General features: G+C 43.4%; 1 protein-coding gene across 3 annotated transcripts in view; it reads left to right on the top strand.

Annotated features, from left to right (window-relative positions):
• PTDSS2 (phosphatidylserine synthase 2) overlaps nt 1-14113 on the top strand; it is a 49730-nt gene that overhangs the window by 25660 nt on the left and 9957 nt on the right. For 2 of the 3 annotated variants that reach the window (XR_012660863.1, XM_075095309.1), the window contains exons 4-9: nt 2396-2463; nt 5404-5538; nt 6565-6615; nt 9159-9272; nt 10770-10888; nt 12936-13050. Coding sequence is in view for 2 of the 3 variants with exons in the window: in XM_075095309.1 (XP_074951410.1) it covers nt 2396-2463; nt 5404-5538; nt 6565-6615; nt 9159-9272; nt 10770-10888; nt 12936-13050 (602 nt within the window). In the remaining variant the exon portion in view is untranslated. Of the gene's footprint in view, nt 1-2395; nt 2464-3991; nt 4011-5403; nt 5539-6564; nt 6616-9158; nt 9273-10769; nt 10889-12935; nt 13051-14113 lie in introns of those variants that run through there. The other variant, XM_075095310.1, reaches the window with a different exon arrangement.

Below are 14113 nucleotides of genomic sequence, written 5' to 3'. Positions count from 1 at the left end.
TGAGGCTGAATTGGGCAACGACGACATTGATTTTTGTTTCAAGGGGCAGACAAGCCTCTGGGAAGCTCTGCAACAACTGCATCATTGTCCTGCTTTTAAGCATTAACATACCTGAGTTGCCTTGGGGTTATAGAGATAAATGCCCAAATCAGGCCTGAAGGTTCTTGGCTTTTTCACTTCCTGGCAAAGCACATTCATGCGGGTGGAACAGCTTGCTGTCTCAGCTCAACCATGTGAATGACTGTCTTGATTCCTCTTTGCCCCAATCCAATTCTAATTATCACCTAGATGTAACCATGGAAGGAGAGCTCTGTTTTATAAGTGTAAACAGGAAACACCTGAAGGAAAGTCTATTACAATCATTCCAGAGTGATTAGTACGTGATGTGACTGAGAGATTCAAATATCCCCGTGGAATGAGTCAAGTTTTGCTGAATTACCGTTCGTAAATTTTTGGATGTGGTTAGGAAAAAATGCTGGAGCGCTCTGCCAGTGCGCATACTGGCTCTGCCTTGACCTGCTCCCTTCCATATGGGAGTCAACAAAAACACTGGGTGAGATTTCAGAGCCCAGAAATCGCTTTACAGAATAGAGGCCAAACCAGTCTCTGGGTGGAGTAGGATGAATGAGGGGCATGAGGGCAGCCCATGGACCTCAAAGTTTGTACCCAGGACAGGCAGAGAGCCTGCTACCTGAGGACTGAGTCTTTCAGAGGAACCTAGGGGACAACGATGGAGCTGGAAGTGCACAAATACTTTAATTTGTGTACCCTTTAGATTCAGTGTGAGAAGATCTGTAATCACACATCTTGGGAGGATGAAAAACTGCTGCAGACTCTGAAGCAGTTGAGTTTTGCATGATGTTTCTCTTATGAAGAGCTTGAGGTGATCTCATAGGTCTTGCATCTAGCACCTGCTAAAGCTTTGGTACATCTTAAAAATTTAATTCCTAGTAAAAGTGAAAATACGTTTGATATTTTGAGATGCTTTCTGCCCCTTGAGGGAACAACCTTGTCTTCAGGGAGAAAGATTGGCTTACAAAAGTAAAAGCAGTTGTTCCTTCAGCCGGCCTCAGTCTTGCCTTTCCTAGCAGTAGGCAGGCAGAAGTTGGCAAAGCGTGTTAGCTGTGTAGGGCTGGGAAAACCAAAGCTGGACAGCTCAGGTTACGTGAGATCGTGGAGAAAGAAGTTAGATTGGTTCAGGAAGGATACAGTTCTCTTCCAAGGACTGCTAGAAAGCATTGCAAGTGACACATCTTTCCTTCTAATTCTTAAATGTTTAGTTCATTGGGTGGAAGCATTGTCACACACTGATCCCATATTATTATCCACAGCGTGACAGATTCTGTCTGTTAACACGCTTCACTGGCGAGGTGCCAGGCAGTTAACATGTACCACAATTTATTAAGTTTTCCACTGTCCTTAAGCAAGTCGCTTTAACCCATATGACAGGAATTGGTAGAGCAAGATGCACGAAACTGGGGGAAGGGGGATACGATCTGTTCAGAGGTCCAGTAGTCTGCGGCAAGGTCAAGGGTGGTAGGGGTCTCAGACCAGCTGGGAGGGAGCTCCACAGAGTTGCTCCCATCCTCCGATTTTCATAGCTGGTGTGAAACCCCCAGTCCCTACATATCTTTGTTCCCAGAGTCTTAATCGCCGCAGCACACCCTGCTACGGCTTTTGGAGCTGAACGGGGGCTGTTTGGGCAGATAAATGAGGGGCAAGGTGGGAGGAAGGCTTCTTGGTTCAGTGAAAATGTCCATGCTTGTATAGGTTAAAAGAGCAACACAACTAAACCCTCAACCACAAGGTGTGCTTGTGATTAGCGCTTAGCAGCGAGTGGGTGACAGCTTCTTGATTTGGTTTAAATACTTGCCTCAGGGTGTTTTGTTAGAAACTGTCCAGGCTCTTGACATAAGTTTAGGCCTAATCTGCTGGCAGGTGATAAGGAGTGTAGGGAGTGGCAGAGGCACCTTATTGGGGTCTGCACAGCTGGGGCTGGGGGCTAAGCAAGGGGTGACTACCAAGTCTTCACCTAGTCCCACCCCTCACCTTGGCCTCATCGTGGTGCCCCCCTCTTCAGCAGACCCCCGACATTAGTCTGGTCCCAGGGTCGGGACCCCACAAGCGTTCTTAGGGGTCCTGGTCCATTCTCAGAGACCCAGGTAATGCCTGAGCAATTCTGGCAAATTTACATAGCAGCCTGTCTGGTGGTTAGAGAGCCTTTCTGGCTGTACTCTTTAGGACTGATGGTGAACGCTTTACTTGAATGCTGGGATTTATCGTTGTGTGGTGGGAGCATCTCTTCTGGAGATCTTTAGTTACATTACAGTAAGGGAATAATTGACTGCTTTTCTGCTTGAAAGCTTGCTAACATCCCGTTTGTCTGTTTCTGTAGCTTACTGGAGGTTTTGGCTGTGTGTCAGCGTTGTGTATGAGCTCTTCCTCATCTTTATACTCTTTCAGGTAAGTGACTAAACCTCTAGTTACTGAATGCCAGTGTAACGTGGATATAAAATCCTTTGTGGTGTTCTTCAGGATTCTCGCTGATGGCAGGAGATGCTCTTCATTTTTGTGAAATCAAATCATTGTGCTATTCAATGAGATTTCTAGGTTGAAGAATTAGAATATTATAAAAATATTTCACCTGGCTGTCTAACATCCAGTTAGTCTCAGCCCAGGTTAGACACTGCAGCAAAGTGTTCTTATATGAGTTGATAAGAAGTCAGAGCTCTTGTTTAGATCAAACGATCAGGAGTTGGTGATTCTGATGTTTAGTCTCTGCTCTGCTGGACTTGATGTGACTTGCTGAAGTTGTGTACCAGCTGTTAGTTTCTTAGATCCTACAGGTTATGGGGTGAATTCATCTTATTTAACCTTTTGAAATACTTTTTACCTTGGATGGTAAGTGCTTTGAATGGGGTCTTTTTTTTTTTGCAATAAACTGAAACTTCATACACGATTTTTGTAGTGGCAGCAAACTGAGGATGATCTTTCTTCTAGAAAGATGTGCTGTCAGTACTTCCAAACAAAGCATGTTCTTTCCTACCATATCCTCACCCTTTAGTAAACTGAGATTTTTTCCCCTGGCTTTTATAATTCTGTGACTTCTCAGAAACGCAGCAATTGGTAAAATATTTTGAGATAGGCGAGAACAGTAAACCTGACGCTATTACCAAAGCCATTGTGTTCCTACACATGTGCTTACACCACTGCAGATGAAGTCTGAGTGGCAAGAAAGAGCTCGAGATTCTGAAGGAGACTCGCCTTTCCTCAGCTACGCAATCAGTGATTGCATTCATCTCCTCTGGCAACAGCATGGTTTTAAACCAAAAGCAAACGTAGAGATATTAAACCATGAGAGGTAACTGTCCTGTTCCATCAGACAGCTGGCTGGAATTCAGATTTAGATCCCAGTTGTTCATTTTCAAATAGGTCCTTCTTGCTGACATCTTAGTAGTGTTCAGTGTTTTGCCTTGTAAAAGGGTTGTGCGAGTACCATCACATACTCATCAGGTAGGTTTAAAAACTCATTTGAGATGAGAGAAGGATGAGGAGCGTGTTTGTAAAAAGTGTTTTGCCTCTAGAAGCCAAATGAGCTTGAAGAAGTGGGGCTGGAATTCAGAGGTGTCAAGATCTGTCAGTCTTCTGTTGGAGCTGTGAACAAGTTTTTAATATTGATCAAACCCTTTCCAGCTAATCAAAGATTTCCTTTGGCTCCAGCATTTCATGGTCTGCTTGGCTTTCCTGGAGGCTCCGCAAAAGTCAGTGCCAAGCTCTCTTAAGAACACAAAACTGTCCTTTTTTTTTTGTTTGTTTGCCTGGCTTTTTGTTTCAGTGGGCAGCTGGAATGTGTAGGTCAGTAAACAACGTGAGTTTCTGTCCTGTTGACGTAACTTGGGGGTTCGGTGTAAACCCTTACGCAGGGCCCTAATGTCTCGTTAGGGTTTCTTTCAGGCTGCCTGTCCTGCTTGGAGGGAGTGGAGTTCAGACCCTTTCACAGGCATGAACAGGTCTGTCTTGCCTTTTTTGTTGCTGTTCCTCACCACTGAGGAATACTTAATTTATTCTCATGTTCTTAGTGCTTCATGTCACCCTGTTTTTTTCCAGGCATCCTTGTAAATGATACTCCTGACTAGCCGCAGTCAGACTGAATAATATGTTCCATTTTTATTTGATAGTACTGTCAGAGTTCTGAATTCTGATAGAAAAGCCTGGAATTGCTTTGCTTTCCTCTGGCGGGATGTCGTGTTACCAGCTATTTAGCTGTAAAGGACACTCGCTAGCTGTTGCTCGGCTCTGCACTAAAAATACATTATTACTTTGCACAGGTTTAAATAAGGTGAACGTTTTGCTGAGTCTGTGACTCAGCTTCCTTAAAAGCAAATACAAGCTCGATCATAGTTGAAACTTGTCTTACCGTCAGTGTGAATTTAGTAGTTTTATTCTGTAACTATTATTTTCGCTGTTAACTAATTTTGGCCTTGCCCTGCTTTTACTGTCAGCTAGTCTGTCATAGAAGTTACATTGCTTCTCTTGTGAAACGCTGTCCACAGCAGCGAGCAGCTTCATTGGGAAATACCTGTTCAGCAGGTGTGAGTTACTAGTAAACTAGTTAAAGTTTTGGTCACTGTTTATAACTGATATTTTGATAGTTTATTCCTTGCTGTTCGCTTCAAGTTTGTTACCTGTGCTGCTAGAGGGACCCTACCTGAAACGACTGTTTATTCAACGAGCCGCAGTGAAATGTTTCTGCCATGAAGTGCGGTGCGGTTCTGACTTTGTGTAGCTGAAGCGAGCTGAGCACGCGTGCGCGACTAATCCTGCTAACGGCGCGCGTCCTCGCTCTGCTCGGTCTGCGGATGTTTGCATGTGCCGCATCTCTCCTGAGCTGCGCGTTCGAAGTGCTGCTGGATCTTCCCCATTCTAGGAAACCAGCAGGTCACTAACGCAGGAGATGCAGCCATTCAGTGAGCCGTTCCTGAGTTACTGGCTGCATTTTAACCCTTGCTGAGCTCAGGGAGGGGAGGGGAAGGGCAAAAGGGTCAGTGGGAAGGATGAATTGTGTGCCAGTTCGAGTGCTAAGCTTTTGGGAGGGAGGGGGCATAGAGGAGCGGGTTGGGAAATGGAGTTAGAGCTCTGATTTTTCATCTTTAAGAAATCTTAAGTTCATTCTGCAGTCATTTTTTCCCCTTAATATTTAGCATTAGAGGCCCAGAAAGTCAGGTATATGTGCTGTCTGATGCTTTGACGTCTGGATGTATTTCAAGAATTGTTCTGCAACACATTTGGAAAAAAAAAAACCCACCCATTTGAGGATACAATATTGATCTTAATTATCTTTGTGCTTCTCCCTGTATTAATACTTCCTAAGAGGGAAACACGGGTTTTGTGTTCCTTTTGCAGACTGTACAAGATGGCAGACAGTTCATGAAGTACATTGATCCACATTTAGGTGTTCCTTTGCCGGAAAGAGACTACGGTGGCAACTGCCTGATTTATGATCCTGGCAATGAAACTGATCCATTTCACAACATCTGGGTGAGAAACAAATAAAGTTACTTGGTAATGAGTCTGACTAGTTTTTGGTAAAAGGCTGCTTAATCGAACTCTTCAAAGTGCAATCCTGAGTCTTCCTGAGCGTCGAATGAAAGAACACACCATGACTGACTCTTTAGCTCTCTTATTTCTCCTCTTGACCTTTCCTGTCGATCAGATGGAGGTGTGGCTCTTTGTATCCTAATTACATTGCCTAGGAGAGAGGGCAAACTGTTTAACAATCCTTGTTTCTCAGATTATTGATGCAAACCTTTGCCCCTAGGAGTCTGGGTTTATTTGTGTGCTTAAAGAATCTTCTGCTTACAGTCACTTTGGGCACAAAGTTCAAAAGTTGCATGTTGCCGAGCAACCCCTAAGTTACTTTTCTGAATACCAGAAACTGTCTGGTTATTGTTTCTTGCTGGCAAACAGAAGACTTGAAATTCAACGGCAAAGGAATTGTGATTGTTTACAACTCCGTGATTGCATGGAGCTGTTGGTGCTTGTGTAGTGAATCCTTTGGGTCTACTGTGTAAGTATTCAGTGCATCAAGAGCTGGAGTAACTGAGAGCAGCTGTCCTTTTCTAGTTTTGGGGCAAAACTAGGAGGAGGATTTTCCCTTTCCCTTTGCCCGGGCATTTATGGTGGCAGGACTGATAAGACTTAAGAAGCTCTGATAGGTGAAAGATGGGGGCCTGATGAAGAAATGCACGTTCTTGCTCTGGCTTGAACATGTTCTGCTTCTGTCCCCTTGGAAGGCAAAGAACATGACATCTAGCATTAAAAAGGTAGTCTCCACTTTATCAATACAATCCTAATTCCAGTTTCTGCCCCTTAAAATTGTGACTTTGCTTTGAGGTTAGCTTATTTGTTCAGTGTGCTTGAGAACATAAACTCATAAAATGCATCTGGTATTTATATGAGAAACAACTGAAGTTTATTGCTGCATTTTTCTTGGGGAAGAAAGTACGCCTTAATGGGTTATTGTTTGTAGTGCAAAGTGACTCACTCTCTCTTCTTGGTTTATAGGACAAACTGGATGGATTTGTTCCTGCTCACTTTTTTGGCTGGTACCTGAAAGTAAGAATGGGTCTTCTGTTACAGTACTAGTCTACTTTTAAAGCTTGACTGCTTCTGTTTTAGTGATGCCAGTCTTTGCGGTCAATTATATTAGGCAGTCATCTGTGAACTAGAATAAGTGTTTGTAATACATGAAAGGCGCTTCCCCCCCCCCCGACCATGTTAGGTCACCTCATTTCTTTCCAAAGTAACATTACGTTGACAAGCTCCCTCCAGCACTGTAATTAATTCTGAGGTCAGATCAATAAAAGTAAAAACCTTTACTCCTGTATCAAGATAAAAGCGTGAATGACCTCTGAATGTAGAGTACGGGGATGACAGCGTTCAGTGGAAGTCTACTGTTACCCAAACACAGATGCATGATGATACACTACTATACCGAGGCAGGCTTTTGCCTGTGGCATCCAAATCAGGACTTTAAATATTTAAACGGGTAGTGGGCTAATTCTTGTTACTTTTAGTCAATATCAACCTCCTGCAGACGGAATTCCAGTTGTGCTTGTCTTTGGCAGAACACATGTTTTGCTGATTGCTTTGGTCTCTTAGCTGCTTTTTAACCTGAGCAAACTTACTAGCTACCTTTATTTTGCTCTGCAGACCCTGTTTGGTTTTTTTCACCTACAAGACCGCCATATGTAATAAACTGGAAAAGCTCAGGCCATTTTAACAATAAGCTATAACTGTTGTTTTGTTTTTCCTTTTCAAAAGCACAGATGTATTCCTGTCAGTGTTTTCTTTTGTTCTGGCTGTTTTCCCCTGTAACCAAAAGATGGGTATGCTAGGCATGGGGAGGCTTAGATGTCAGATCAGCTTGTCTGTGGCTTGCTCTGTTAGCATACAGAACTGTAAATCTGGAGAAACTTGGATCTACTTCACCCAAGAGAATTACATGAGAAACTTAAATATCCAAATAGCATTTCAGTTGCATTCTGTATTTATTTTTACAAATAATGTCATACTGAGGAAAAAACGCCTAAATCGTGAGAGCCTCGTAACAAGACATAAGGGGAATGGTAACACATTCCTGAGGAACTAGAATGGGATAGAATTCAATATGCCAGGCCACTCAATCAAGCTATTATCTGTCTTGGTCTGGAAGAAGCCTAGTTTTTATTAGAGAGACTGTTTCTGCAGAAAAGCTTGAGATGATATGTCATCCTGTCACCCTGCAGTCTGATTTGAAGAGCCCAGCATACTCCACGAGGTGTTTGTTTCTGTGCTGCTAAGCTTGAAGGAAACTGGCTGCTATATTTCCTGTTTGTCAGTTAACATATTTTTCTATAAAAAGCTGGAGGTTGAGTGTGTTGTCGTCATAAACAGAGATGAGCGTGTGTTTGGGTTTGTTGTCTTTTTTTTTTTTTCTCTGGTTCAAGTAACAGACTCTTAAGCTGTATCTTGAAGCACCAGAATGGCAGTACTCAAAATGAATGTGCCTCATTCATCAGAAATTACTGTGGGACTCCCCGGTTGCTCTGGAGTCATTTAGATCACATGCTGTCAGACTAATGTGTGATGATGCCTATCTTGTATTTTTCCATCTCCTGGCTGAGGCGCTCAATGCCAAGCTCCGTCTGCTTTTGCAGAATCGGTGCTAGCACATTTGGGGTTGCCCCTTCCATCCAGGCACCCTGCTGAGGATACAGCAGACCAGATGTACAGGCTCTCTGTGCTTTTATCCACTAACAAATATGAAATAAAGTGTTACCACAAATCTCTTCCCTTGTTTTGGCAGTAGGCGGAGATGGTACATATGTTCTAGGGCTGCAGCTCGGCTGAGTCCTTATGTTGAATGTGGAAGAAGATGCTGCTCTTCATTGCTCACCCTGACGAGCTGCCAGCTGGTATAAAGTAGGCTCAGGTGTCCCAGCACAGCCAGGGCTGAGATTTAGTGCAGGTGACTTTAAAAGTTTGCATTCAGCAGGCCCCGAAAAGCCTTTTTGGAGCAGCATTAGAAGGTCTACCTGTGGTGGTTGAGCACCTCATAACTCCATTTAACTAGCATACTTCTGAATCCCACCTTGCCTGCCTTTAGTCTTTCATGTAATGGTATTAATGTCACCATCTATATTCTTCAGTGTCTGTCTTGTCCATTGTGCTGCATACCTGATAAGTTTAGAGGCCTGTGAGCATTTGGCTTTACTAGACTATCACATGATAAAAATAAGATTGTCATGAGTTTCCTGATCCTTTTCTGGATACTGAGGCAAGATATTCAACTGTAGAAATAACCAGTAAACAAAGCACAGTGTTGTCTGCTGTGATCAGAGTCCAGAAGGGTTAACCTCATATTCCTCAAGTGATTGGTTTTGAAATTTGGGAAAAAAGGTACTAATTTTTCCAAACACTCTTGCAAAACTGTAAATCTGAGCAGTGCCTCCACAGTATTTATGGAGTTCTGCTTTATTTAGATTTCTAAAGGGCGATAGCATAAGTGGGGCCTGGTTCTGCTCAGCCTGGTGTGCAACTATTCATTTGGTAATGGTTTTTAGTGTGTTGTGCAGCTGTTGTGGATGTTTGACAGAGTTTGTTCTCCCTTTATATAGACATTGATGATTCGAGACTGGTGGATGTGTATGATCATCAGTGTAATGTTTGAGTTTCTGGAGTACAGTCTGGAACACCAGCTTCCAAACTTCAGCGAATGTTGGTGGGATCACGTATGTACTGCATCGATCATAATATAATGTATTTGTCTAGATGGAAGTATGTATTTTAAAGGGAGGGGGTAGGAAATGATGAGAACTAAATTATGTCACGTGCATGTGGCCAAAGATGCCTGTGTGAGTACTACAGCTCGGGAGCATTGGTGCTTCTCTGTGACGAGTCTGTAATGTGTTTGTTGCTGTATAATTTGGCGTGTTTTCAAACTGTTGCACATGGTTAAACGTTTTGGTTCATTTCACACCAGAGGAAGAACCTAGACCTTTACCCGAGCATTTTCAAATATTTGGTGACAGTACAAACCGTAAAATCTAAAATTAAGAGAAAGGTAAAACTTTGTGTATGAAGTGTCAGATGGTGATTCTTCTTGCCTGTTAAAAAACCCAAAACCAGTCTCAGTGCAATCTGAGTCCAGCTCTTCCTTCTGTGCAAACCTATCTTCACTGTTTTCTCCAAACAGTAAATATTACTGGGTTCAGTGCTTCCAGTGTGGTTTATAAAAAGGTTTTGAAAGATAAAGGTTTGGCCTTACCATAAAGCTGTATGGTGTTTGCGTGTGATAGTCTATAGCCATTCTTGTCCACAAATACTGCTTGTGTGTGTTTTTTCAAGCCAGAGGGACTACTGCGATCTGGTTTCTCTGCAGAAAAAACAAGCTCTGTAGCTTGAAGTGACACACTCTTTTTTCTTCTTTTTTTCTTTTTTTTTTCTTTTCCTATGAAATGTAAATTGGTTACCAGAGTGATCAAAATTATCTACATTCCTGGCACACAGCTATGGTTCTTATGTTATTCTGACTTGCTTTTATTCTCACAGTACAAGCTCTTCCCCAAGCTTGTAATGATTTGCTACATGGTTGTATTTTATAAAAGTAAATGCATTATGTATAAAGGCATCGAGCAAAGCTATTTGGCCTTCAAGAAACTTCTTATGAAATGAACACTGTGCGTGCTGCTTCTTTGAATGCTGAGGACTGCCAGTCTTTTCCTAGCTCAAGAGCTCCATCTCCAGAATTAATGCTTGGCAGTAACATAGAGCACGGGGAGAAATGACTTGTTTAATTTCACATCTTGAGCCTGGAGATAAGTCATTTCTTTAGGAGGCAGCCTGAGAGCCTAAAGAGTATGTTAAGTTATTGGGCATAATAAAATCCATCTGTAGGAACAAGTTCAGATTTTTTGGTGTGTTCCTAAAGTTCTCATATAACAGAGTGGAGCTGAGCTGATAGTAAGTGGGAAGAGGTGTGCTCTGTAGCGGAATTAATACAGCAAAAGAGAATCTGCAGCCATCATCTGTGGAAGACTTTTGCTTTGTTTGAGTAGAGTGGGGCAGCTGGAGTTCTGTCTCCTGACAGTTCGTGCACGTCCGTTCTCTGGGGATGTTCAGTCTGTGTGACTGAGAGTGTGTCTGCATGTATGTGTACCTATAGTATCTTCCCTTCTACAAGCTTTAGTGTTTCTTCTCCAGCTTCACTGTGGTTTTTCTCCTTTCAGTGGATAATGGATGTGATCTTATGTAATGGATTAGGAATTTACTGTGGGATGAAGACTCTGTCTTGGCTTTCTTTGAAAACATACAAATGGCAAGGACTTTGGAACATTCCTACATACAAGTAAGTTGGTGTGGAAAGTAATTCCACAAGCAGTAGCACAGCGCAAAGTTTGGGCCAGGGTTAAAGATCTTGGTTGTTGAAAGGTTGTGCTGTTAGGGTTAACGCGAATTAAAGAATTCATGTGTGTTTAGATGACTCAAGTACCTAGTAACATTACTGCATGGAAGCTTGTTTGAGAGTTTTATTTAATTTGCAAATGAAATTGTTGAAAATATACCTGTCATGAGCATTGCCTAATGTCTAGGAATGAGGGCATCTTGTGGAAATGAGCTTATTTAATCAGTCAGCCTCACCGCTGTGCCTTGGAAAATCATGGAACAGATCGTCCTAGAAGCTATGCTAAGGTACATGGAGGACAGGGAGATAATTTGAGGCAGCCAGCATGGCTTCGCCAAGGGCAAGTCCTGCCTGACCAACGTAATGGCCTTCTATGATGGAGTTACTGCATCAGCGGACAAGGGAAGAGCTGCAGATGTCGTCTATCTGGACTTCTGTAAGGCCTTTGGCACGGTCCCCCACAGCATCCTTCTCTAAATTGGAGAGAGATGAATATGATGGGTGGACTGTTTGGTGGATGAGTAATTGGTTGGATGGTCGCATCCCAAGGGTAGTGGTCAGCAACGCAATGTCCAGATGGAGACCGGTGACGAGTAGTGTCTCTCAGGGGTCCATATTGGGACCAGCATTATTTAATATCCCACATAGGCAGCGGGATTGAGTGCACCCTCGGCAAGTTTGCAGATGACACCAAGCTGAGCAGTGCAGTTGACACGCCAGAAGGATGGGATGTCATCCAGAGGGTCCTGGACACGTTCAAGAAGTTGGCCCATGTGAACCTCCTGAGGTTCAACAAGGCCAAGTGCAGGGTCCTGCACCTGGGTTGGGACAACCCTGGCTATCAATACAGGCTGGGGAAGAAGGGATGGAGAGCAGCTCTGCAGAGAGGGTCTTGGGGGTGCTGGTGGGTAAAAAGCTGGACATGAGCTGGCAATGTGCACTTGCAGCCCAGAACCGTATCCTGGGCTGCATTGAAAGAAAGCTGGCCAGCAGGTCGAGGGAGGGGGTTCTGCCCCTCTGCGCCGCTCTGAAAAGACCCCCTCCAGCGCTGCATCCAGCTCTGGGGCTCCTCAGCACAGGAAGGACATGGACCTGTTGGAGCGGGGCCAGAGACGGGTACAGAAATGCTCCGAGGTCTGGAGCCCCTCCGCTATGAGGCCAGGCTGGGAGAGTGGGGGTTGTTCAGCCTGGGAAAGAGAAGGCTGCGGGGAGACCTTATTGCAGCCTTCTGATACTTAAAGGGGGACTATAAGAAAGTTGGAGGCAAACTTTTTAGCAGGGCCTGTTTTGATAGAACCAAGGCGTAATGGCTTTAAACTAAAAGAGGGTAGATTCAAACTAGATATAAGAAAGAAATTTTTTACAGTGAGGGTGGTGAAACCCTGGCCCAGGTTACCCCGAGAGGTGATGGATGCCCCATCCCTGGGAACATCCAAGCCCAGGCTGGACGGGGCTCTGAGCAACCTGGTCTAGTTGCAGATGTCCTTGCTCACGGCAGGGGGTTGGACTAGAGACCTCTAAAGCTCCCTTCCAGCCCAACCCATTCTGTGACTCTAATGAAGTTGTTAAAGGAGATGCAGGAATCCAAGTCAGGATCATACCCTTTTGTTCACAGCAAGGGTCCTTGTGCGGATAATGCGTTCCCTAGTAATCAGAACTTCACGGTAATTGGGACACTGAAACTTAAAATTTAATAAAACCCTTGTAGTCTTGTACCAGTAATGAACTACCCTTTCCTGTAGCGTGTCTTTGCTGAGCAAAGCAGAACTGAGGAACTGCTTACCACAGTGGTGTAATACGTTAAAGTTTAAAATCATAGTCCAAATAACAGGCTTCTAACTCAGAATGTTTGTCTCATTAAGTAGTAATTTTTATGGAGTAAATGGAGGCGTTTTGCATATGTGATTTGGTGTCTCAAATGGCAATGTTAGTTGATGTGTCTTATGTGATGTTTCTTAAAATTGCAAGAATGTGCTCTGCTTTTTTCCAGAGGTAAAATGAAGAGAATTGTCTTCCAGTTCACCCCGTATAGCTGGGTCAAATTTGAGTGGAAGCCAGCGTCCAGCTTACGCAGATGGCTAGCAGTCTGTGGCATAATCTTTGTAGTAAGGAAACTTCTTTGTCTTTTCTCATCTCTATAATTTGATTTCATGTTTTGTAACACTGAAGCAACTGTACAAATGGTGACAGGCTGAAATTCTGACTTAGTGACATTTGTTTAGTTGAGGCTGGAAGAGGTCACTTCTGAATCCTGCAGAAGAAGGGTCTGTTTCCACGTCTGTGGTATAGTTTAGATTCATCGCATAAATATTTGCTCTTCCTTGCTAAACAATGTTGATTGGCACTGTGAGCAAGATAAACTATGATCTCCACATAATCCAGCAAATAACTGCTGCCACCAAAAACATTGGCTTTGGATGAAAGTGGCTTGTTTCTCTCAGTCTTAAGCAGATACATATCACGTTACAGCTGGAGAGGACTGTAACCAAAGTCTCAGGCTTCTGTATGTTAGCTCTGAGCCACATGGCTCCTGAAGCACGCGGTTTTGCCACAGATAATATTTTTACAAAGACTTAAATAATTCAGTTATCCTAGATTAGTTGTTTTTCACTGAACACGTAGCATGTGATGGTCTTAACAGTATCGAGCTTGAGCAGTTCAGGTGAAGTAGCTTCCCCATTTAGACAGTAGAGAAAGTTGGCTTCTCCAGCAGTCACGAAGGATGGACAGTCTACCTCCTTCATCTGGCCATTTGAGTGGCTGAATCTGTGTTACGGGCATGCATCATGTTGAACTTGTAACTTCCATTTCACAGTCACAGGTATCACGCACATGACACTGAGAGGGAGGATAAACTTGGCAGTTTAAGTGCTTCTTCCTCACTCCTGCCTCTTGTCAGTGGGCGGACTTTGGCCTCTGTGCTATCCATGGGATGTCAGTTGGCTCTGTTTTAAGTAACTCAAACTTATTTAAATTCAGCAACTATGAAGTTTATAAAAAAAAAAAAAAACTTGTGATACTTGTAGTGATTCCAGAGACAATGGGCATTAATCAGTGTCTGCATTACTGCTATGGTACAGGATATAACTCTGTCTTTTAACAGTTGCCTAGAGCAGCCTACCTTTAAGCATCTAGAAATATGTAGAATGTGAAATCTGGTGGTGGTTT

This window comes from Phalacrocorax aristotelis, chromosome 5 (assembly GCF_949628215.1).
Source record: "Phalacrocorax aristotelis chromosome 5, bGulAri2.1, whole genome shotgun sequence".
In the NCBI taxonomy this organism is placed as follows: Eukaryota; Metazoa; Chordata; class Aves; order Suliformes; family Phalacrocoracidae; genus Phalacrocorax; species Phalacrocorax aristotelis.
Note: the sequence above shows the minus strand (reverse complement) of the source record. Positions and strands in the feature narration are given on the sequence as shown.